The sequence below is a fragment of the Peromyscus californicus genome, unplaced genomic scaffold, assembly GCF_007827085.1.
Source record: "Peromyscus californicus insignis strain IS unplaced genomic scaffold, ASM782708v3 Scaffold_18__1_contigs__length_77618521, whole genome shotgun sequence".
Lineage (NCBI taxonomy): Eukaryota > Metazoa > Chordata > Mammalia > Rodentia > Cricetidae > Peromyscus > Peromyscus californicus.
The window spans coordinates 75487168-75513310 of record NW_026294480.1 but is presented as its reverse complement, the minus strand read 5'-3'; the positions used below and the strand labels follow the sequence as shown (position 1 = coordinate 75513310).

The 26143-nt window shown below is 39.0% G+C and overlaps 1 protein-coding gene across 12 annotated transcripts in view; it reads left to right on the top strand.

The window, feature by feature from the left end:
• Positions 1 to 26143, top strand: part of Mctp1 (multiple C2 and transmembrane domain containing 1) — a 588499-nt gene that overhangs the window by 250297 nt on the left and 312059 nt on the right. For all 12 annotated transcript variants that reach the window (XM_052743710.1, XM_052743711.1, XM_052743708.1 and 9 more), the window contains exon 2: positions 3606 to 3720. In XM_052743710.1, coding sequence (XP_052599670.1) covers positions 3606 to 3720 — 115 coding nt within the window. The remainder of the gene's footprint in view (positions 1 to 3605; positions 3721 to 26143) is intronic.

Sequence of the window (26143 nt, the reverse complement as noted above, 5' to 3'; positions counted from 1 at the left end):
GACTAACAGCTACACACACATATGCTGAGGTACAGCTCATGGTTATAACATAATCACAACTGTGTATTAAAGGACATGCATTCACAAGGCCAAGTAGAGGTTATTCTTAAAATACGGTGATGATTCAATATTACAAAAATTACCAACCAAAAATTAGGTGTAAATCTCTTGCAAAATTCATCAGTCAATTTTAAAAGCCCAAGTAAATGAAGAGTAGAGGAAAGCTTAAATTAATGAGCATTGTGTTAGTGATCACAGGAGGGACAAGGAGGACGGGTGGGGGAATTATATGATAATATTACAATCTCACAAATTAAAATTTAAATCACATGCATTTCAGAAATGCCCACAATTTCTGTTCTATTCTAAACACCCTTTTAGAAAAGCAACAAGATTAAAAAATAAGCAACTGAAGTATTACAAAGTAAGTGGGAAGCAGACGTTACATTATATGCAGATCATATTTTTGTACACAGACAACCCAAAACATGACTTGCAAGGGAAATAGAAATCAATATGTAAAGTGACATGTGCCCATTAGATTACAAATAAGCTGATCAAAATGGAAATTGAAAAAAATCATTCCATTTATAATAGAGACAAAAAAAATCTGTGAACATTCATGAATTAAATTAGATAGAGACAGGACCTATATGAAGAAAATAATATCATGTTATTAAAGGTCTCAAAACAGGACCTAAAAGAACTGGAAAGTTATATTTCCCTCGGGAATATGTAATGCCTGAAATTATAAACCTTTCTCATATCGATGTAGAAATTCAATGCAGGCTAGATCAGAATATCAGACTTTCATTTCATATATAAAAACTAATAACCACCAATGTTTTTGAGCAATTACTCTATGCCAGATGCTATTTTGACATCTTATATATATATTCAAGCTCACAAAGTATTGTTTATTAATGTAGAAGAAAGCCAGAGTAGAGGCAAGCTAAGTAACTGCTGTAGATCATGGAAGCAGTAAGTTGTCCACCCCCAGCCAGCCTGGCCCAACTGAACCAGAAAGAATAAAACTACAATGACATTTAAGAAGCTTTATAAAACAAAACTTATGGTAGCTACATGTGCTAAAGTTCTAGAATTCAAAGTATTGTATGCAAATTCATTGGTATGAACACAGAAATAAACATTAGGGGGGATTCACATGTAGATCCATCCAAGTGTACGTGGCAACTTAATGTGTTATAAAGAGAATTTACAAGTTCTGGCTGCCAACCACGTTCCAATGGATGGTCCCACACGCAAGGCTAAATGGGCAGCATAAAGTGTACTTAGTGAGTACGACTTTTAAAAAGGCATGGAAATGGGAGGATGTGGGGGTAAGGAGTGGATCTGGGAGTTAGGGGATGAATGGGGGTAAATGTGATCAAAATAATTGTATAAAATTCTAAAAGAGCTAATAAAATACATTTAAAAGAAAAGCTTTCATTTCATGTAGTATATATAAATCTTATATTTAATAGTTTGAAAAACTACATAAAAATAAAAATTGTAAGAATATTTTTAACTATGAAAATAATTATCATGATGTGTTAAGAAACTAGGAAATGTAGAAGTTAGAGGGAATAAAACAGCTTTACCTGCTCAGTAGCTTACTGACCACATACAGCATATGCAAAGATCAAAGACAGAAGACACATCAGGAGTAAATATTTGCAACAACAACAACAAAAGATCACCATATAGAGGGTTCAGGGAAAGGGGGAGAAGCTGGTCAAAGCACAGAAACTTTCAGTTATTAGAGGAGTAAGTGTAGAGACCCAATATGCAGAGAAGGTGACTATGTAGCTTGACAGAAATACTGAATTGTGTATTTGAAATTTTATTAAGTGTTCTTACCATAAAACAAAATATATAAAAGGCTAATAATATTGAGTAAGAGCTGTATTGACTGACTTACTTATAATCAAATCATTCTATGATATGCCATAAAATAACAGGATTTTCCTTATTAATTACACATCAGTACAGCCAGATGGAGTATGAAAGAGGGCAAAAAACAAAGGGTTGGAGGAAGGGATGAAAGACAGATGGAGGGAGGGATCAAAGGAGAGAGAGAGAGAGAGAGAGAGAGAGAGAGAGGCCAATACAGAAAAGTACCTGTGATATTTTTCTTAAATACATTGTGAATAATAGAAAAATATACTAACATTGTTCAAACTGGAAACTAAAATCTGACAAATAAATCCCTCAACATGTACATTCATGTATATTTGAGTAAGGCTCTGAAGAGCATGAAAGGTAACATCCCACACTGCTAGAATCGTTGTCATGGAAGGTTGAGAGATATGGCCTGAGCCTAGTTTCCACTCATCTGCTGTGAGAAGACTTGGTTTGTCTTAGTGTTGGCAGGAATTAAAGGCAAAGGCAGGTGGGGGTCTGATGCAGAAGTGCAGGGGAGATTTAGCAGCTATTCGGGTGTGAGTAGGAGGCAAATGTAGTCAAAGATGGCTCAAAACTCCCAGCCTGGGGCCCTGGGGACTGCAGCTACCGTTTATGGGTATTATGGGGAACAAGATGAATTCCTTTCATTGTTACCAGAGGGGAGATGATGAGTTCAGGTGTCAATCAAAGTAACAGTGCTTCTTGTTTTAAGTAATAATTGCTCCAAAAGGGAAGCTTTCTACCTGGGTCTTAAAACCTCAAATAAAGTACTGATTCAATTAAAGGGTGACTTTGCTGTGTGTGAATTCTATCTTAGTAGAGTTTTCTTAACACTGCTTTATAATTGTCTTTCCTGTGAATTGTGTTGCTGGGAGCCAGGGTGCTCACTGCTGCTCTTCCTTACCCATGCAAGTTTTAAAATTAAACACTGCCTTTTAACCGGAAAGGAAACGAGAATCTTAAATAATCTCAAACCTGGAAAGAAAGAAAGTTCTCCTGTTGTATACAAGCTAGCTGAAACTAATGAACCAACTGTATATTTGTATTAAGTGTTGTTCTTTAAAATATTCCATTAGGCAGCCCTGTGAATCTGGATCTATAAATAGCATGTGCACTTTGACTCCAAAGAAAGAAGCATTAGAATTGAGCCCCACTGAGAATTTGTTTCTTGCAAATACTGTCAAAATGCTGGGAGAATTTATTTCTATATAATTATATCATATTTTATGTTGAGTCTGAAATAGAAGTGTATAATCCATCAGCAGGAGACATTTGCATAAATGAATGAGTCAATACAGTCACCTGAATAAATCCTTTTAATTTTAATTTTCAGTTATGTGTAAGTCATCTTCTTTTGCACATCTTTATTTTCCATTCATCATTCATTGTATTTTTTACTTCACACTATTTCTATGTTAATTTTTCTTAAGTGAATTATATAATCATTATATATAGGCAATGTTTTTCATACTGAAATTGCTAACTATAAACAGAGTTAAAATAGGATATTTATGTTACTGTCATGCTTTTATTTTGAGTTTAAAGACTTTCATGAATTTTAAACCTTTAGAGCATTGTTTGTGATGATTGATTTCATTGGATAATTCTCATGATTTGTTTTAAACTGCATTCAGTCTCCTATTGGAGAAATTAGACCAAAGAAAATAAATTTAGTGTTTTGAATATTTCTTATTTTCCAGAAAATAAATACAGTTGGAACCAGTAATGCAGATGTCCCTTTGGCTGATCCCGGAATGTACCAGTTGGACATCACACTGAGAAGGGGTCAAAGTTTAGCTGCCCGTGATCGAGGAGGTAAAAATTTAAGAACAGTATCACCTCAAAGCTTCTTCTATGTGCTATGACAGATTTTGTTTTCTTTATTTGGATTTAGAGACACTCTTTACTATGTGACTTGACTCCCCTAATATGGAGGATGCAGCTTTCACGATTCTGACCCAGTTGGTGAGGTTCCCACCAAATCTCTTACAATATAGATTTCACAGTGCATGGAAGACATGCATTCACATATTAAGGTATACATGTATGGAGGTGAGCGTACCTCCAAATAAGTGAGGTATACGTGCACACAGGTGGGCATATATTTACAAAGGTGACAATGCATAAACATGGGTAAGGACATACATTTACGTAACAGGCATACATATGTAGTTGAGCATACATTTACATAGGTAGGCATGAATTTATGTGGGCGAGAGTTATTTTTACACAAATGAGGCATATATTTATGTAGGTGAGGCACCCTATACATAGGTGGGCATACATTTATATATATGTGAGTATACATTTACATAGGTAAGGCATACATTTACATCATGATGCATATATTAACACGGGTGAGGCGGGCATACATTTGCATGGGGTGAGATGTACTTTACACAGATGAAACATACATTTATGTGAGTCTACATTTACATAGGTGACACACATATTTGTTTAGGCGATCATATATTTACACAGATAAGGCATACATTTACATAGGCTAGACATATATTTACTGTGCCAGAAGTTGGCTTTTGGTAGAAAAGGTTCTTTGTTACCTGGAGTCACTCAGTTTAATCTGCTGACATTGTAATGTCTGAGACTACCATCTCCTCAAAACTTGGAGACCCTTAATCAGCAGCTGTCTGAACCTTGGTTGGATGTCTACTTCTTGGTACAGAAATTTGTAGGCACTACTAAGGGAAAAGGTAGCCAGCACTTTTTAGTTCTCAGATTCCAAATGCTTGGGCAATCTCTTGATGAATTAATCTGGGCAAACAAGAGCTTTCTAGACCCAGAGTAGAGGCAGAATCATGGAAAGAGTCCCATTGGACTGAGTAGCAGCCTGAGGGAATGTTCAACACCTGCTCTGCAGGAGTTAGAGACTTGGGAGGTCTGGGAACCCCACACCTTCAGGACGCTTAGTAGAGATGTACACCTCCCATCAGGAAGAAGAACAGTCCCTACACCTAGGCCTGCCCATCCTCGGATACAGACAGACCCCTGACCATGTGTTGCTTTTGCCACTGCATCTCCATATGTAGGAGGTCAAAGAAGCAAGATTAGGGATGCAGGTTATCATTGCTATCTCTTATCTCTGAATGATGAATTGCTTAATGTAATAATGAATTTTCATAACTATAAACTATAAACATGGATTTGGTTTTAAGCAAAAACTAATAAATGTCATAACATTCTTAATGAATGGACAGTGAGAAACATGTTAAATTTGAAGTAGACAAGGAAAGCTTTTCAGAATTAAATGTTTGTTCTAGAAGCCAAAGAAAGATTTACTGAATCAGACTGTATCAGAAGTTGCACTCAGTATAGAGAAACAAAGGCAAGTAACATATAGTTAGAATCATTTAACAGAACATTTTTATTATTCAAAGTGATCTCAAATTAAATTGAGCCATTTGTTCTAAAATACAATTAGACCAAGAAACAATATCAAACTTTTAATTCCAGATCTGTTCCCAATCTTGTTAAACAATACACACATAAAGCTACTTATTGTAGGGTTGTTTATAGTTTTATAATTATTGAGACAACATAAATAGCCCCAAATAGGTGAATAGTGGAAAAAACTATAGATCATCCACACAAGAGGATAGCCTGTAATTGTGGGGAAAAAAATGGGATTAAGGAAAATGTCTAGAAGTTAATGTGGAAATTTTGACAATGTGAATTGTTAGGTTCATGTAACCAAAGTTCAAAAGGGTGTCACTAGAATGTAATATTTCTTGTAAGAAATAAAGAGCTATAATAAATCAGGCAGTCTGCTAATTTGTGCAAAAAAAATACAGGAAGAAAAAGTTAGACACTAATGAGATTGGTAACTTTCTGACTGTAGGTGAGAACACGTGGCAAGAATATGGATGAGAGTGGATAGGTAAAAAAGAAAGTGGCGTTTCTCCAAGTGAATTCTTCTTCCAGTGTAGTTCTTCCTAGACTGTACACCATAAAATCAAGATAAAGAGAACTATGCAGAAATATTATACTTCATGGCATGATTGCAATTTTGAAAGTACTTATTAACTACACTAAGAGCTAGCTAATAAACAAGTAAATATACTATAGATACTGAGACCTGTATTTCTCACTGTTGAAAAATGATATGTAAGTATAGAAAATGGAAAATCTAGACTAAGTCCTGAGATATCACAGATATCAGTTTGAACTGTTATGTGTGTGTTGAGATACATAGAAATACAAAAGGATAAATACATGTGTATGTGTGTTCTGAATCTGTCTGCTAAGTGGGGCTAGAAACAATGACAGATGTAATAACAAAAAAGTAATTGACACACCAAGGATCCAAATCTTTGTTTCTAAATACAATTTCCCTAATGCAAGTGATCAGGACTTTTTGAGAAATTATTGATTACAGACCTGGGTAGGAAAAGGATAAGATGAGGTTGGGTCATTTTCCATTGACAAAAAGTAAAAAATAGAATGTCAAAACACAGGAGCCACTTCAGAGAAATAAGTAATGACTACAGGTGAGTCAAGTTCAGCAAGAGTGGTAATGATGGTGATAGTGTATGACACAGCATGAAACAAATGTCTACCTTAATAGTAAATCAACAATTGAATACGTGAGTAGGAGGGAGAGGAAGATAGCTTTCCTTGTGATAGAAAGCCACCATTTAAGGACACTGTGGTCACAACAATCCCAGGCAGAAATCATACTAAAGTTGTATGTGAAAAAATTATGATGTGAAGCAGAGTATTTGGAGCATTTCAAAAAATAACTGAAAAAGAGACTGTCTTGGCCAAGTTACAATTTACAAGTAGTTACCCTTGGCAGTCATAAGATGTGAAGGCAGTACTTGCTTTAGATAACTAAGAAATGCACACCATGGCTGTGGACAATTGTGTCAAGAGGTTCAGCGTACTTACAAATGTATAATCTTGCAAACTATGCCATCATAGGATGCCATTTGCTTGAGCATAGCACACTTTGTTCTACCCTTAAGACACTGTGTAGCCTCTTTCCTATCCCTCTTTTTAGAATTACTAATGTATATTCATTGTACAGAATGGTGGATTTCATTGTTAGATTTTCAAACGTGTACCGTGTGCACTAGCATTCATCCCATTACCCTATCTTGGGCAGCACAAAAATATACTTAACTTACATTTAATCTAGATTCTCTTGTTCCACCATACTCTGTTTCACCATGGTTCCCAGTCTGGATTTCATGTGAACACAATAGTATTTTTCTTATAGTAGCAAATTATTCTCAGATAGAAACATGGAACAAGTTTCAGGAGAATGGGAGTGTTATGTATTTAAGGAAATATTACTTAGCAGGGAAGAACATATCATATATTTAAATTGCTCATTTCAACCTAACCCAGTCAGTTTTGCTCTTGGAAATTGTTCTCTCTCTCTCTCTCTCTCTCTCTCTCTCTCTCTCTCTCTCTCTCTCTCTCTCTCTCTCTCTGTGTGTGTGTGTGTATGTGTGTGTGTGTGTGTGTCTGTGTGTCTGTGTGTGTGTGTGTCTGTCTGAAAGTTCATACAGGTGATTAAGGACTCAGAGAGGGCATCAGATTGCCAGCATCTGGAATTAGACGGTGTAGGAAGGTCCGATGTGAGTGCTTGGGATTGAACTATGACTCTCTGTGAAAGAAGCAAGTTCTCATAACTCCTGTCCTGTTTGCTGCTGATTGCTGTGATAAAGACCATGACCAAAAGCAATTTGGAGAGGAAATGGTTTATTTGATGTATATGACTCAATCACAGCCCACCACTGGGAAAAAACAAAGCAGGAATTCAAGCCGGGCAGGAACCTGGAAGCAGGAACCAAAGCAGAGACTGTGGAGAAGTGCTGCTTACTGGCTTGCTTTCCAAGGTTTGCTCAGCCTGCTTTCTTACATAGCCCAGGAGCCCCTAAATCGGTGGCATTGCCACTCGATGGTTAATTAAGAAAATGTCCTATAGACTTGCATGCATCTCAGTTGAGAGTCTCTCTACTGAGATGACTCTAAATTGTGTCAAGTTGATAAAAAACAAAACAAAACAAAATAAAACAAAACAAAAAATTAACTAACCATCACAACAGCAGAGGCATCTCTCCTGCCCTAAAGACAAGCTTTTTGTTTCTTTGTTTTAGGTAGAAGAAAGACCTGAGTTAAGTCTATGATTGAGTGTCTTGATAATTTGATGTTTGAGTAGACAGTGTTGGGTTAGTTAGCTCTGTAGTATAATATTGCAGTGAATTGGTGGGAAAACTCTATGAAGATGGAGACTTTAAGTCAAAGGGCAGCTAGAAAGTACTGGAGTTGTGTGGGAACACGGCTCTGATTAAGGACTTGAACTTGGATTTTTTATGCATTTGGATGATTTGTTTGCATGTGTGTGTACCAATATGTGTAGCGCCTGAAGAGGCCAAATGCAGGCATCAGATCCCCCGTGGAACTGGAGTTACAAACTACTGTTAGCTGTCATATGGGTGCTGGGAATAGAATCCTGGTTCTCCAGAAGAGTAATCAATGCGCTTAACCAAGCTCTCAGCCCCTTGAACTTGCATTTTAAGTGAAAACAGAGGAGGAAAGGAATGTGTGAGAGACGGGTTAGAGGAATGCCCACAATGACTTGGGATGATTTGAAAGATGGAGCTGAGTAAAAGGGGAAAAAGAAAGAAAGGAAGAAGCACTGTGGGAGTCTTAAGGTTGATGGCACTCATGCTTTCAGGGGCCATGCAGAGATTAGAAAGGATGGCTATAGACACTGTGTAACTGTCAGAATCAACAGAAGCTATGCTTTTACCATTTATTACAATGCTGCCCAGAAAGACCCAAATGTCTTTGTTCTCTGTGCCTTGCATCACATGTTCACAGGAGAGAGGAAGGAGAAGAATCCCCTTTCACCATCATGGTCAACATCCCCATGATGTTTGGACTTTGTTTCTGGAGGATCCCTCATACGCAGTAGTCGCTGAGGCAGGCTGGGCACTCTGAGCTTTCTTTTTTTATTATTTTATTATTTATTATTTTATTATTCTTCCTTTTATTTGACTTGTTTGCCAGCACAAACAGAAGACTTCTTGGAACACTTCTCCATTTTCCTGAGTTCTCTTATTTCTTCCTTAGGCACGCTGATGAATTCTAGACAGCGTCTTATACACCTAAGTGGAGAGCTAAGAGGCACATTTTATTAGCTGTGTGACTTGGAGTGAGATGAGCAGCCTTTCTTCTCTAATGATAAAGTCCAGGTTTAGTAAACAGAAATGAAGGCTAGTTTCATGGAAACAATGTTTTATCTTTCATTCATGCATGGACAACTCTCAAGTAATATTTCAAGCATGCTAATACTAAAAGTATTTATTGTTCTTCTGAAATTTGATTATCAATTTGTCTTGCAGTCCCTCCCATTCAACTTTCAGAAAGACACCATTTATATTTCAATTAAGTTAGACTTTTCAGGAGATAAACCTTTTGGCTGAAACATCCATACTACCATCTGTCATATTTTGAATGTGATGTGTTCTAAGCAGGCTGTTTGTACTATGTGTAAATTAAGAGCAATTTGGATGGGTGTGTCTGGCAATAGCAATTCCCTTCTCTTTCATTTCCTGCAATTTGGGTCATGGAGGATAGATTGGTTTCCTAGAAATCATAACAGATTACCACACATAAAGCCAGAAAGACAGAAATGCATTAGCTCGGAGTTTTTAGAGCCAAGAATTTAAAGACCATGGTATAGCAAGACAAACTCTCCCAGGTGTTCCAGGAAATAATTGCAGTTTTCAGCTTGCTGCTTCTGTAGCCCCAGGCAGTTCTTGGTTTGCAAGAATATCACCCTGGTTAATCTCTGACTCCAGCCTTACATGGTTTTCCTCTCTGTTGTCACTCCCCAAGTCTCCCTCCCCTTTCTCTTCTAAGGATAAAATCACCAGCATCCATCCTAACTCACCTGAAAGTGCTGTATTTCCAAGTGAGGTCATATTCACAAGCACTAGGGATTAACACATATGTGTTATGGGGAAACCCAAGTTAATGTGCAGTGATTCTCAGCCTGTGGATCTCGACCCATTGGAGGGTCCAATGACCTTTCACAGGGATTGCACATCAGATATCTTGCATATCAGATATTTGCATTGTGATTTATAACAGCAAAATTACAGTTACAAAGTAGCAATGAAAATAATTGTATGGCTGAAGGTCACCATAACATGAGGAACTGTATTAGTGTCACAGCATTAGGAAGGTTGAGAACTACTGTATTACAAGGTATTTCTTTTCATTGTACACTAGGAATAAATTTAAATAAACAAAAAATAAAGTTGTTTATTTATTTGTAACATTGTTATAAATTCCTGCATTTTTAGCCGGTCTAGAGTTCTCCATCTGGGCACCTGGAGCTGCTAGAGTCTGCCCTGCCTTTAGGCCCGTGCTAAAGAAAGCTTCCAAGCAAACTGAAAGCCTTGTTCTCAGGGTGGAGTAAGAACAATAGAAACCTGATATATGGATATGGATGTGGGAGTTAACCACCCATTAACCTTCATTTTTAATCACTAATTGAGAACTTGCACCAGATCCAACACTGCCAGATGTAAGAAGAGTTGAGACCTCTTTTTTTCCAGAAAATAAATTCAATGAAATAAGACTAAAACATTCTGCACTGTAATTATAAACAAGTCCTTTTTCAAGTTAGATGGCCAGTCAACAGTTTTAACACCAGAAAGTACCTATGAAACCTCGTAAAGACAGAGTTGTTTGAGTGGGTAAGGCGTGGGTCTATCCCTAGTGGACATCAGGCATGAAGCAGGAAGCTTGGAACTTACTAAGTTTCTTTGACTCCCAAGAGGCCTGGCTGTAAGGGCACCACTGTCACAGCACATTCGTTCACGCTTTGGTCTCCAGACTCCTGCTTGGTTTTGAAGTTTGGGAATTGTCCTCATGTCAGGATGGCTACATCTCACCTGGGGAAGTTGTGTTTTGTAACTATTGACTGGAATCATTTCTAACAGTACTCCATTTCACTATCCAAACAAGTTCCAGACATAATGAACAATTACTAATGCTTTCTAAAACAGATCTTAATCTCACTAAAATTCATCAGAAAATTAAGCATCATAGGGTTGGGGATGTAGATAAGTGGAAAAGCATGCGCTTTACAGGCATGACGTTTGGAGTTTAACCACTAATACCAAAGGGGATAAAGCACTGTGTATATTCTTATTCCCCAAAGAATACGCAACTATGCAGCAGGAGTGGGTTTTCTCTGAGTGCATTCCCCTGGTATCCTTAGAATTCAGCTTTTGATGAGCTATGCTGATCAAGAAAAGACATGCCATGTTGTGTTTTGGGCAAGATAATGAATTATATGTGTTGCTAGTCAACTTTGTTTAAAAGTTTCTTTCAAGTGGTGAGAATGAAATATAAGTGTAGCTTATCTGTCAGAGACATGATCATCTACATACATGTTGATGTTCCTTTAACCAAGGTCCTACCATTGAGAAAATTTTCAGAATGACCTTGTCTTTTTAAACATTTTACTTGAACTTTTTATGCAGTAATCATGGCAATCAGTTCACTTATACAATGTGTAATAAGTCAAGATAATAATTTCTACCTCTTTCAATAATCACCGTCTGTGTTGGGAATTTAATATTCTTGTCATTTTGAACTGAATCATGGGTTGTTTTAACTAGTAATAGGGGCCAGGGGTGTTTCCTCCATTCTGTTTCCAGTTCCTCTTGTTCTTTATCCTCCTGTCCTTGGCCTGCTCAGTGTTCGGTGACCACAACTGCATTCCATTCATTTCTCTGCAAGACTGACTTAGTGGTATTCACAAGTTACCAACATAATGACCTTCAGTTCCTTTATGTTGCTGCAAATGACAGGATTTCAGTCTGTGATCTTAAACTTCATCTATAATTGTGTGTGCATACAAACACATACACATACTCATACATGCAAATGATATGTATATTTCTAAAAATGCATATTATTGTGATTAGTACATACGGCTGTGGTTTGGGTAAGTATGTGGTTTGGGTAAGTAGGCTCACATGTATTTTTTTTGTTATTTACCGGAAGGTTTTGTTTGTTTGGAAGTTGTTGTTTGAGACAGGTCCTACTATGCAGTCTAGGCTGGCCTTGAACTCAAAATCTTCCTTTAGTCTCCTGATTGCTGGGGATATAGGCCGGTGTTACCACACCCAACTTGGGTGCTTATGTTCAATGCTTGGAACTCCAGTGTAATGTTCAGAGGGGAGCTTTTGCCATGTGATTGGGTTGTGAGACCTGTGACTTAGTCAATGGATAATCTGATGGAATCACAACTTGATGCCCTGGGAAGTAGTAGAAACTTTCAGAGTTGGAGGATCTTGGTTACTGGGGCATGTTATAACATGTGCTATCAATTGTCCTGGGCACATTTCATACTTTCTGTCTCCTGCTGACTTTGAGGTATAAGACACTTTGCTCTCCTGCCTGCTCCCCCACCATGGTTTGTACCTCATCCACAATCCTGGGAACTACCACATGCAGTGACTGTGAACCAACACCTGCCTCTGAAACAGAGAGCCAGGGTGACCCTTCCTACATCAAGCTGCTTTATTGGGTGTTTATCCATGATAGTCACTGTTAACTAGTAGGGATGTAGTCTATTCTTTTTTAATGCTTTACTTTTTATAGATAGAAGACATACTACTCAGTGTACATAAAGACCCCTTGGTTACATTTTAGTAAAACTGGCCGTACAATTGCTAAACCATGAGAATTTAATAAGTGACTTCATGTCTGCCCTGTTGTCCCAAGAATATTTTGCACTGGTCTCAGGATTGATTAATCTGAACCATAGAAAGGACCCGGTATCTCCTCCCCAGGCTTCTTTTACAGCACTATGTATGGAATAAATTCCTTTCTTTAGTGTCTACCAGGAAGTGAGATCTTTGCCAAATGTAAGTCTGTCTGGGATTCCTTCGGCTATAGAGCAGATGTTTCACCAGCTCCCTGAAGAGCCTGGGTCTATTTCCACACATGAAATGCAGTCTAACTACACCTGATTAAATAGTTACCTTCGAAAGTGTTCTTTCTTCCTTTGCTGTGATTTCGAAGTTGCTTTCTTAGTTATAACAAAGTGAAAGGGAGGACCAATTTTTATGCCAAATTTTATTGAAATTCTGCAAATACCGACATTCCCATGAATTGTGAAAAAACTAAGGGAGAGTGCCATGTGAAGTATTTGACGGTGTGTTATGTGCGTTATAAGTAATCAATATATATTATATATCCTCCACTCAACTTCATAGCCTTTGCCAATAATATATTTGTGAAACAATATTTGATTATACATTAATTTTGAATAAGTATAATTTAATTTAGCTGTTGTTAAGAAAGGCTGGTTTTAAAGCTTACTTCATTTTAAAAGAACATCATGGAATTCTACCTAGCAGAGACGCTGTCATTAAATTTGCATAGTAGCTTGCATTCGTAGCTTTCCATCTTAAGAGGTATGCTTCTTCTTGGTGGAAACAAAGATTTTGGTGTATTTTGTCTGTGAAGAAATGCTGTCAGGAATTAGCTCTCTATTGCCTGAAATTGGGTAATAGAAAGTGTACATAAAGTATTCTTCCCATAAAATTTGAAGGTCAGTTGGCACAGTATCTCAAATAAGAATGAATTTACACTTTTGATATAGATATATGAAACATCCAAACCTAAGTAATATTATAGATCTATTGACTAAGAGTATTTTAAAAGAAGGCATTGATTCTAGTTGGTACTAATTTAATTGAAATTCAGGGCAAAGAATAGAGACAAAAGAAACACACAGGCTTTATCATGTGCTTTTAAATAAACAATAGTTGTACCCACAGTATTTGAAACCCACTTGAATTCGATGTCTCTTCACTGGCACAGTCTTGCTTCTTTTTCGCTGGTCTCATGTCAGCAGTTGACTTTCATAAAGTCATTTGCTCTTGAGCACAGTTGCTCGAGTTGCAGATTACATTTAGAAAGTGTACCTGTGAATTACATCCTTGCTTCTTCAGCAGTCCTTTCCATGCAGATCTGAGACTGTGTCCACTGAGAATGGACAATCCCTGTCCTGCGTCCGACAGTAGGAGTCTTTAAGAACACGAGGTGAGACATACACTGCTGTGGATGGCAGACTGATCCCCTAGATACTATATTACTGACATCAGAACGGAGGAGAGCAACACACAAGTGAATGCCTGTAAATTAGGTGGTGATTACCTGGAGGGAGACAATGTGCTGTGGACAATGGAGACCCTGACAGATGTCCAAAGCATTTCCGTGATCCCTGCAGTGTCTGTGAACCCTTCATCTCATTCCAGCGGGGTTTGCTGTATATCAAAGACCAACATGTTACCTGATACAACACCGTCAGAGGAAATTGAACCTATTTATTGCTTTTGATTTCTTTCCATCTCATAAAGCAGTTTTTCATGATCATTATGGTTGTTCATCAATCAGCCTTATAAGCCTATCCAGGGAGGGTTACACTTGACATCAGTTCCCCAGCAGGGAAACCACAGGCAGTCCATGTTCAGGGCTGGAATCAGCCACCCACCCATCTGTGAGTTATTTACCTCGTCTCTTTAGGTTACATAAGTACTGTGTGACAAAGTTGATCCTGGGGAGATGTAACATACATGTCTACTCACTCCAGATAAGAAGCCCATGACAGACAAAGGATGGATGCCACCAAGGTCCAGTTTGGGGAACCAATGAGTTCTCTTGAGGTTACATAAAGAAATATGGGTGAGGGGTCACTTATAGGACCAGAAAAGACTCATCACCAAAAGTGGCATCACCAAAGCCTAACCCAGACAGCTCACAGAGCTGGGAACCTGGAGCACACTGCACAGCCTGCAGGCAGCTCAACAGGATGGAGAGTGTCCTTTCCAGTTGCCTCAGTTGGTCTAAAGCTCTTCCAGGCAATGTGACTGGTCTCTGCTTCTTCAGGCAGAGGCTGGAGTCTGGAGTCTTTGCAGCTTGGCTTGTCTGAGAGTGACCAAGCTGAAGGTATTGCTTCCTTGGGGGAGGGGTGGCTACTGAATCTGGTCAGCTTCAGGAACTTCTGAGGCTCTTTTGAGTTGTTACCTTCCTGCCTAAAGAACTTCCCTTCGGGATCGAATGTTTCAACAGGGAAAGATGGCAAAATCTGCACAGAGCTGACATAGAAGTCACTCTAGGGCTTCATCTCTCACAGCATCCAGAGACAATGGCCAGAGACACACCCAGGTATAATAATCATTAACTCAGGGAATCCCAAAGATAACAGCTTCCTAGCACATGGGACTCTGTGCACCTTCATTTTTACCATATGTCACTTAGCAGTATCGTTGACATATTGCCTAATCAGTTTCCCAGGAGAATAGAGAGTGAACCAAATGTCATGCTGTCTTTAAGAAAGAGGACAGGGTTCCCCCACACTATGGTGAATGTTGAAAAAATACAGAAAATTGGGAACATGTCTAAATCATGTCTAATCAGTTTCCCCATCTTACGTGGCACTGGAAGAAATCCCAAGGTCTGTAAAATGAGCCTCTGGTGTCTATGGCATCTCTCCGAGAAGCTCCAAGGTTGGTCTGTATATAAAAATGCCTTCCTGTTTTATTCAATTTTATGGGCAGACCTAGGGTAAAGACAAAATCCACTGAATTTTCAGCACAAACGCAAGGAAAAGAGAGGGCATCAGCCTTGTCTGTGTAATAACCACAGTAACAGCACCACAAAAGCTGGGACACCTGTTGGTTTTTAGCGGTGCTCTTACCCTGCGAGGAAAAGTCACGAAACACGACAGAATCCACTAACAAGAGTTTTATTAAGGTGAGGAGAGAGGGATAGTTTGAACAGGCCTGTGGAAAGACGTGTGTGAAAGGGGGCCAGGAGATCTCGGCGCCAGCTTATAAAGGTTGAGCCGCGCCTGCGCACACAGGCCCATGTGGCTATTCCACACATGCGCATAGATCACATAGTTGCACTGCGTGCTTTACGCAACCATGTGGCCACGGGGTCATGGGTCATGCAGGACGTTTGACCCGGAAATGACTAGGTGTCCCACTGGGTATGCCCAACCTTAGGGTCGTGTTGGGAATTTCTATCAACACCTGTCTAGGAAATAATGATAAACAATACATTTTAGATGAAATGCGAAGGAGTTTTTAAAAATATAAGACAGCTTTACTGCACTGATTTTACCTTTATAACTTGAATATTATAATCTCTCTCTCTTTGTGTGTGTGTCTGTCTGTCTGTCTGTGCATAACTTCTTATTCTAAATTGCCACTCTCTAAAAGGCATGGGGTCCTGGACATGGCCATGCCCATGTCAATAACATGTTTACTCAGGATTTCATTTGCTTCTGACACACTCATTCAGGGCTTTCTCTACTCACCACAAATTAGATTTCCTACAAAAAATCTGATTTACATAAACTGTTACCTCAGATGTAACCAAAGAGAAAACATTTAGATTTTTAAACCAGTTTAACTAAATAATTTAGATTATTCAAATACTTTTATTATTAGGAATAATCAGGAATATTTAGAATGCTTAAATGGACCTGAAAGATATTTCATAATTAATTTTAATTGACCATTTGTAATAATGCCTTGGAATCTGGATCCGTAGTCTTAAGACAGAAGGGTTTCTCAAGGACAGATTATATCTTTTGTTCTTCACCTTATCTTAGTAACCAAGATACTAATTAATTAAATGTTGCTATTCCCTTCTAAAGCACTGTGTGTGTGTGTGTGTGTGTGTGTGTGTGTGTGTGTGTGCGCGTGTGTGTATGCACACATGCATAGCTATCTATTCTAAATTTATATGAGTCTATTACTCTCAGGAGCAGTCAAACCATGAGAGCTCTCGTCCATTTGAAGGAGTATACAGCTTTGTCAGTTCTCTCTGGAGTTGCATGAAGGCAACTTTGTCAAGAAGAAAGTCTTCTCAGCACAGTTAAGGGACAGCTCTCTTAGTGTAGTTTAGGGACAGCTCTCTCAGCATAGTTTAGGGACAGCTCTCTTAGTGTAGTTTAGGGACAGCTCTCTCAGCATAGTTTAGGGACAGCTCTCTTAGGATAGTTTAGGGACAGCTCTCTTAGAGTAGTTTAGGGACAGCTCTCTCAGCATAGTTTAGGGACAGCTCTCTTAGTGTAGTTTAGGGACAGCTCTCTCAGCATAGTTTAGGGACAGCTCTCTTAGGATAGTTTAGGGACAGCTCTCTTAGAGTAGTTTAGGGACAGCTCTCTCAGCATAGTTTAGGGACAGCTCTCTCAGCATAGTTTAGGGACAGGTCTCTTAGTGTAGTTTAGGGACAGCTCTCTCAGCATAGTTTAGGGACAGCTCTCTTAGGGTAGTTTAGGGACCACTCTCAGTCTGGGCACAAATCATCTTGCTTAATTGCTTCTTGTCTGATAAAACCACCTATAAAATCTCCCTGAGCTGACCTAGGGAGAATATCCCTTTCTCTTTTGGTTCTTGTAGAATGAGGAATCACATTCAATCTTCCTTGATTTTTGAAGTGTATTTTACTCATTTAATTAGATATTTTTATAAAATGCATACTCATCCTACATTGGAGTTCTCTGAGGAAAGTTGTTCCCACACAGCAATGATTTTCAGTGCAGCTGCAGCATCAGAATCACTTTGGAACTTTGCAAACTTTATGACCTTACCCTTAACCTGCGGGATCACACAATCTCAAAAGAAAGCCCATTCATTTGATTTTAAAAACCCTTTGGCTGATTCTGATGTATTTTAAAGTCATTTATAAAAAAGATCTCCCATGAACCACATACACACCCCCACACATAACACCACACTGTAAATAACTGTTTAGAAAGTCACTGTGCCAATTGCCATGTATAATTTTCACCAGTAAGTAATTGAAACTATGGAAATAAAGCACAGGTGGAAAATGTCCTAGACAAAAACCAGTGAGGGATCACCTGCTCCTTGAGGATTGCTTTCCCAGAATGGCTCACTCTTCAGTAAGGCAGTGAAGCACAACCACAGAATTCCTCAGGTCTAGAATTCTCTGTAACTGTGCACAGTCAGGCTGCCTGGCCCCAAATAACCGAACTATTCCTCTGACTCTGATTCACTCCCAAGGCCTAAGATCAAATGACAAGGCACACCATAGAATATGAGTCTGTTCAGATTTCCACTAGACTGGAGTAACAGTTCTGAACTCAAGAGTTCCATTTGACATGCCTTTGAAGACTGGTGGTTCACTGTTTTTAAATTATACATCTACATGTATATCTGTGTGTTGGATGCGCACATGAGTGCTGGGAAATGAACTCAGGTCCTGTGCAAGAGCTAGAATTCTTAGGCACTGAGCTAGTTCTCCATCCTAGGTTGCATGCTTTTAAAGGGGAAGGGAGAAAATAATAACATGAAAGGAATCTTGACTGTTCTTATGTAGTCAGTAGCCAACCCTCATTCGCTCGGCTTTGGCATTCCCTGTGAAACACACAATCTCTGAGGTTCCTGTGAGAATTGTGGAGGAAACAGCTTAGTTATAAGCACATGTCAGAAATAGGTCATAATCTTATTGTGCAAATGAAAAGATCCCTATAGATCAAATGAAAATTTCAATCCCAGGAACATTTTATTGATAATTTTAATATCTAAATTTCCTTATTTCCCCTGAAAGCAAATGTGGGCTTGGTTTCCAGATCAAAGAGCAAGTATTATTATTTCCTGTGTCTACTTTGCAGGCCCACTCTCTCCTCGCCCGCTGGAGATACAGTGAGTGCTGATGTCATCGGATCCACATCGCAGGGGAGGGGCCACAACCGCACCACACCCCTTGCTGTGTCTGTGACAAGTGCCGCACAGCGGGCAGTTCTCCTCTATTGAGAAACTTTATCTTCCTAATGCACACAAACTGTGTCTTCCGGACAGAGAAGCAGTTCCTAGATCTTCATTACCCTTTAGAAATAAAGTTGTAGCTCTGGGCTCTCAGCCTTAGAGGGAAACTGGTTGAGACAAAGTGGGCGTCCTCAGTCCCCAGAGCCCATAACTCTCTATTACTCCTCCACACTCTCTTCTCCATTACTGCCAAACATGGATTCTGTACATTGTTAATGTGTGACAATACTGTAGAATTGTAAATTGAAGTGAAAATCTCTTTATCGTTGAAGAATGACCAATTTGCTCTCCATAAACATCTCCAAAATGAGCTAAGTGGTTTAGAATTCTGAGTAGTTTTACAGCAAAGTGTACTTAGAAGCAATAACTACAAAGTTGTGCATTTGATTTTTCTAAACTTCTTGTGCACTTAGAACTTGCCACTTATTGAATAAAGTTAGCAGAGAAGAACTGATAGTTAAACTGGAAAAGAGTGATCACAGACAGCTTCATCCTCTTTATTAAAGAAAGTCTGTGAGTATAATTATAAAAATAAAATAAATGGCTTCTTCAAGAGTTACTGAGAATTCTGAAATGTCAGTTGTTCTTAATAATACTTTATTACTGTCATAGAAGAACATAATTTTTTAAGTCCTAGAAACAACCCTGCTGTAAGAATTTGAGTTTCTTTGGTAGACAATTCAGGGAGCCACGGTAAGGATGAGACAAGGAAGGAAAATGGATGCTTCAGGAGTAAAGATGCAGGTGACCTGGTGGCCCAGACTTGGCATAGAATTTCCTCAACCTGTCTCAGTGAGGAGCCAAGAACACGGCTTATTCAGCAGTGGACATTTTCTATCTAAGTGCCGCTCCCAAGGTTGTGCTGCCGTGGCCTGACCCAGGCACAGACCAAGCAAGTTCTGGCTACAGAAAGTTGGCAGCATGCAAGACAGGAATGGATGCAGAAAGCTTTTGGTGTTTAGGGAAATTTGAGTGCAGGCACATTACTGGACACCCACAGTCTGTCACTGCACAGGTTTGTCGTAAGAGACACAAGAACAAGTCACCAAGTAACTAAATCCCATCTGCAAACTGGAGATGACAAAACACGCCCCCTTGGATTCATTCAGGGATTAAGTGGGACCCCGCTACAAAGGCTTGTGCCAAGTGAGTCCTTCTATTAGGCTGCCCAGCAACACTGCTATTCTTAATATGACGGTAACCAAACACGATTGACCAAAAAGCTGGTAAAAAGTTGTCGAAATGACAGCTGCAAGGGTCTTCCTTTTGCACTATTTTTAGGGTGTATTTTATATTCTAATGGGCTCTGGCGTTGACATTTTCTTTTGCTTTTATGGATTTCTCTGCTTGTGTGCTCTTTGACATATCATCTTTTCAGCCCTAACAAGAGATTGATGCTGTCAACAGCCTCCTCGCTGTGTCTTTGTACTACTGACTCCAACATACCAGCCCATCTTCCTCATGCACAATAAGAGTGGGATGCTGAGAACGGAAAAAAGCAAGGTTTTTCCCCCCTGATTTTGAAGATAATGCCTCCAGTTCTTCACTTGACCATTTAAAGCACAAAGCTCCTATTTTCCTTAAATAACATGCTAATTATCTGTTAACCATTTCAGAACTGCTCTTTGGTGCATTTTATATTCCAGAAAAGAGATCATTATCAGGTCACAAGCCTGCAGGAAACATCAGGCTAGGTCAGAAAATCAGTACTCAGGGTATTTTAAATGATAGGGATTGCTTTCTTTTTCTGCTCTCGGTTTCACTATTTTTATTCAATACTATTGCTAAACACAAATATTCTTTGCCATTTTGAGTGATAGACACTATAGCAGAAGTCAATGGGTTCTGCTTTTTACTCAATCATATGTACCAAAAAGTCAATAGAGTGAAAAGACAACATCTCAGATGGCCTGCTGCTTTAACATAGGTTATCAGTCATGCAGAAAATGGAAGAGTATTTAATTTTTCTCAAAAAGTAGGAATTGTTTTAAAATTTATAAGTAAAGGCAGAATATTTTAGATTTATTATGGCTCAAGAGTACACACTATCATCATACAGATTTTAAATGCATGAGGCTTTTCTTTCTATTCTGTTGAACTACAATTGGGTATTAGATGTCAGAGCTCCAAGGAGAAACAGTTCTGCACATTGTTATTCAGTTCAGCATAATTGAAGGAAATGTGGTGGGAAGTGTTCTGAGAATTGCCTGTGGAGAGAGCCCTGGCCAAACCAATGTAATTCTGTGATTATCTGTGGCCTGAGCATCTACCTGGGGACCCTAGATTGAAGTCTGGGAGACAGAATGTAATAAATCACTCAAATAAAACTGGATTTAGGACTTACGGTGCAGGCAGAATTCTAAAATGACTCCTAATGACCCAAGTCTTCATATACTGAGCCCTTAGAGAAGACAATCTGGAATTGTGAGATATCACTCCTGTGACTGTGTGGCTTTTATGCATGTAATATGTCCCCAAAGTCAGTCGAAAGAGAGGAGACCTTCAGTGGGCTTCATTAAGTCAGGTGAACCTGTTAGAAGGGCCCACAACTTCAGCAAGAAGGCTAGATAGAAGCTAAGAAAATGTTCGTTGAATCAAGTGTTAAGAACATTTTTATAACAAAAATCTTGGGAAGAAAAGCCTAAATGGCTTCCGTTTAAGCCTCATTGGCCATGAGAACAAGCAGCACAGAGACACTTTATAGACAGGGCAGTGCAGACAGCAGTTAGTGCTCCTGGACTGTTTGGGGCTCTAAGCCTGACACACAGAAGCAAGTAAGCTAGGGGAGGAGTCTGTAGTAAGGTTCAGCTTTGCTTAGGGATGTGAAACAGCCTTGTCTTGTCTTAGCTGTTAACTGACTAACATCCCCACCTCTCCTTGTCGTTGAACGTAGACACCCCAGAGTGTAAGTAGTTAGAGAAAAAGCACAGGGGAACTCTGCCCTTTCTCCCAAATCGTCTGGCTGTTTCAAACGTTCTGCGTAATGCTCTTAAAATATACGCTGCAATATTAGCCTGAACAAATTCCCGTCTTTCTTAATTGTGCCAAGCTATAGAGCACCAAAAGAAATGGCACAGGGGGGATTTCTGCATCCAGATTGTTTTCAAAATCTCCTCCCAGCTAGTTGGCACAGTTGCAATCTTAGAAATTGAGGGCTGAAGTAGAAAGACTGCAAGTCCCAGGCTAGCCTGGGCTGCTTTGTGAACCGCCCCCCCCAAAAAAAAAGTAAGGACAAAAATCCAGTCCCCAAAGTCATTTTTTTATGATTCAAATGAACAAGATTGCTAAGGAGCATTTTTCATTTCATTAAAACTTTAGTATTTGGAAAGCATATTCATTAATTCATGAGGTTTCAGTCTTTGGTTATAATAGAAACCAAGTGTGCCATTTATAAATGGGAATGTTAGGCAAGAAGGAAATGACTCTCAGATGGTACACTGCTGTTCAAGAAGACAAATAATTCAGCCCAGCATAAAATGCATTAACTGACATGAAGAGGTTTCAAAAGATGGGCGATCTATCTCCAGAATAACATGGCTTTTCAATGCTTTCGGTATCCCCAAATCTAAGATTTTCTATAGCTTGGACAAAACCTGCTTTAATACATTTATAATGACACACTAAGGTAAACACCCCCTTGGCCTCAGAGGATGTTGTTTGAAAGTTCCCACTTCCACAGAGCTTGTCCACAGTGCACAGTGGTGCTCCCTGACAGGATCCATGTCTCTGCTGGCAGTGGAGAGGAAGTAAGACATTGGTGCTTCCTAATGTTTATACAATTTTGTGATTAGAAGATAAATTACATGTGGAAGGCCAGAGCTAATGGAATAAGCATGTAAAACTCCCTCTGTAAAACCTTACTCGACACTAAGTATCCAAGCGATGCAGGTCATCATAGGAGAAGATTCACATTGGGGCACCAGGGATCTGACTGACTCCAGATCCTGTGTTGTCTGTGGTTTGAGTTACTGCCTAAGGAAGTCTCAAGGTCAAAGCTTTGACTCACTTTATCGTCTGTAGGCCCTTTTAGTGATGTGCTGCCCTGAAATGCTTCTCCGTGTGCCAATCTAAACTGTCTTCTACTTTTCACTTTGCATGTCCTTTCAAAGCTATAGCTGTTGGCTCTTATGGACTTGTTGTTTTATATAAGCCATGAGAACTTGAAACACCAGACACACAAGAAGGAACACAGGAAAGCATGAGGCAAATGGCTTCCTGTGTGCATTTACTTAGCACCTAATCTGTAATATCAACACATGGCTGATTGTGAAAAGAACCTAACACACCTGGAACACCTGGACTGTGTAAAACAACAATGTAACAAAGCTCATGGCTGATAGCAATTCTGATGGCAATGCTGTTAATAATGGCAAGTGTAAATCATCACCAAATAGTGTGATATAGAACAAAACAATAATAGAATAAAATCATAATTTAGTGACAAGGACAATGCCTAACATGTGTTAGCCATTTGAATAAAAATAATAACCACAAATGCACCTGAGCAAAGGGATGGCACATTTCAGATAGAGACACGATGACATGAGCCAATGTATGCACTTGGCTTCAAAAAGTAGGAAAAGGATAATGGTTACTTTATGACTAAAGAAGGGAAAGGTGTAAGCAGAGCATCATCGTTCCAGCAAGGTGAAGGGGAAAGACATCACATAGCAACAGAGAGAGCCATGTCCTGCATCTCTACTAAACCACTTTTATTTCTAGGCTTTAGATTTTTCATTCTTGCAATGCAGAGAGATTTCTTAAAGCCAGACACACTGTTCATATTTTGAAAATTAGAATAGAACTTATGAACTAACTTTGTAACAATCACAAACTAATAAAAGGTATTAGAGAATAGGACTTAGGCTTCAATAGGAATTTCTTCTTTTAAGAAAAAGCCCTGAGAATTGGTAGCATTCATAAATTCTTAAATTTGTCATCATTTAATGGGCCAGTCTTCTGAGCCCACCCTTTGATATGCTGACTGTACTTCCAAATAGGCCTTACAGGTGTAAATGTTAAAACAAAAGAAAAACCAAAGCATAGACTCATTTTGAGGAAAAATAAAATTTAAACCATTGATGATTAGGACTTTAAGCCATGTGTTTCAGTTAGTAACACTGTATCATTTGTACTCACCTAGCAACTGCACTGAAACAATCGAATGTCATGTATTAACTCTTAAAGGGTCTTTCTGGCGTATGTCATTAAGGAGCAATATTGCCCAGTGTCTAAGGGTGGGTGGTTGCTTTCGCCATGTACATACTTTTCTGGTGCCTGAATTAAGATGACAGCTTTTGTGAAATGGCTGCAACCAAAATTTTTGCATTAACACTTCATTGCTAGAAGAATTTGGAAATCTTAAAAGCAAAGAACACTACTATGACTACTGAAAAATTTCAATAAGTTTTGTAACATGGTACCTAACTTTTTGTGTAACACTTTAAATATCATAGATATTATATTTACATCAGAATTCATATTAAATGAGTCATAAAGGAACACTGATGCATGGCTTAATCATCAGTATTTAAAAATTCTTTTCATTTTGATGAAAGAAATGTTAGCAGGATGGTATTTAATATTATTTGTTTTTGTAGTAAACAAAGGGGTCATTTATATATTAAGTTTATATTTTGAAAATTCGTTTGCATTTAAGACTCTAAACTTGAGAAAGAAATGAAGAGAAAGCCGTTTAGCAGCTTCAGGAGGCGACTGTTTCGTTTGCCCGTGTGTGTCCGTTTACTTCTGGCCGTCTAGCGTATGGCAGGCGTTTTTAGCCTTGACTGTAGGTTTCTTCTCTCCGTTCACATCGTCTCCTTTATGTTAATGTGGTTACTTCAGAATTCTTCAATATGGCATTCATAACTGTCAACTGGCTCCATATGCTCTGAGGAGTAGCTTAATGTCTCACTCACCAAAACACATTTTCTACTTCACAACTGTCCTAAAATTATGCTTATCCCCCTTGAGTATCAGCTCATCAGTTCTTTCCTCCGCTTCTTTGTGTTGGCTTTGCCTCCCTCCTTCCTTCCTCATTCCCGCCTCCCTCCTTCCTTCCTCATTCCCGCCTCCCTTTTCTGAAGTGGGATCTCACTGGATTGGTAGCCCTCAAACTCTGAGTCTTCTTGTCTCTACCCCCCTGTGCTGGGGTCAGTGGGGCATTTCTCCACACCTGCCTCAGTTCTTCACTTGACGTTGTTTGCTTCTTTGCCACATAGCCTTTCACTAAGGAGAAACAATGCAAAATGGGTCCAGGTCATGCACGGTAGTATAAATAGACTGTAGAGAAGACTTGGGAGAGGGATGAAAGACAGGTAATACACCTGGAAGTTATGGAAGATATTGGTAACCCGATCTAAGTTTTGGGGAGACTATTAAATACATGAGGATCCCTCCTTTTTGCTCTAAGTCTGTAGTTTGGAAGTAAACATAGGTCCAATTCGAAAGGACCTGACTTACTCTGTGGAGCTACTAAATAATCATGACATAAAGTGTTCTGAGCTCTGCTGAATTTCAGCAGAGACCAACCATGTGCTCATTTCTCATTTTAAACAGCTTCCATATTGTAGACAAAAGTAGTTTCCTTAGAGCAAGGGCTATCGGTTAATAGATGCACAACCCAGTAGACTTGTTTTATTGGATCAGGGCTACCTAGTTCTGCACAGCTTTGCAGAAGAGTAATGCATTTCACTCTGCCATAAACCACTATGTTTTCCAGATTGTTTTGCCATGGAATTCTGGACAGCTTTCCAGCCAACTACTGATAACTTTTATAATAAGTCTCCTGGGCTGTTCTCTTCCTGCTTCTTCTTTTTTTTTTTTTTCAACTAAACCTAGACTCTTCCAGGGAAGTTATTAGTATTCTGTTCCTCTGTGGCCAGTTTCTATGAGTAGAACAGCTTCAAACAATTACTTAATGACTCATAGATCTTAAAGGCTGAGAAACTGGGCACAGTAGAGCTGGGTTCTCTGCTTCAGTCTCTACAAGATCAAAAATCACAGTATTAGCTAGGCTAAGCTTACCCGAGCCTAGGGTTCTCATCCCCTCATCCATATCTGTTTGATGTTTTCAGAATTCACTTCTGCATTAGTTACTTTCCCAGATGCTATGATAAAATACCTCGATAAAAGCTACTTAAGGAAGAGAACATGTATTTTGGCCCATAGTTCAAAGTGTCAGTCTGTCTGTGGAGAAGGCCCAGCGGCAGGAGTTTGAGGCAGCTGGTCACATTTCATCAGCAGCCAATAAGCAGGGAGAAGTGAATACTTGTGATCAGCTAGCTTTGCTTATATTATGCAGTCTAGCACAAGAATGATGCCACCCATTGTGCACAGGTCATCCCACTCAATTAATTTGATCAAAATAATTC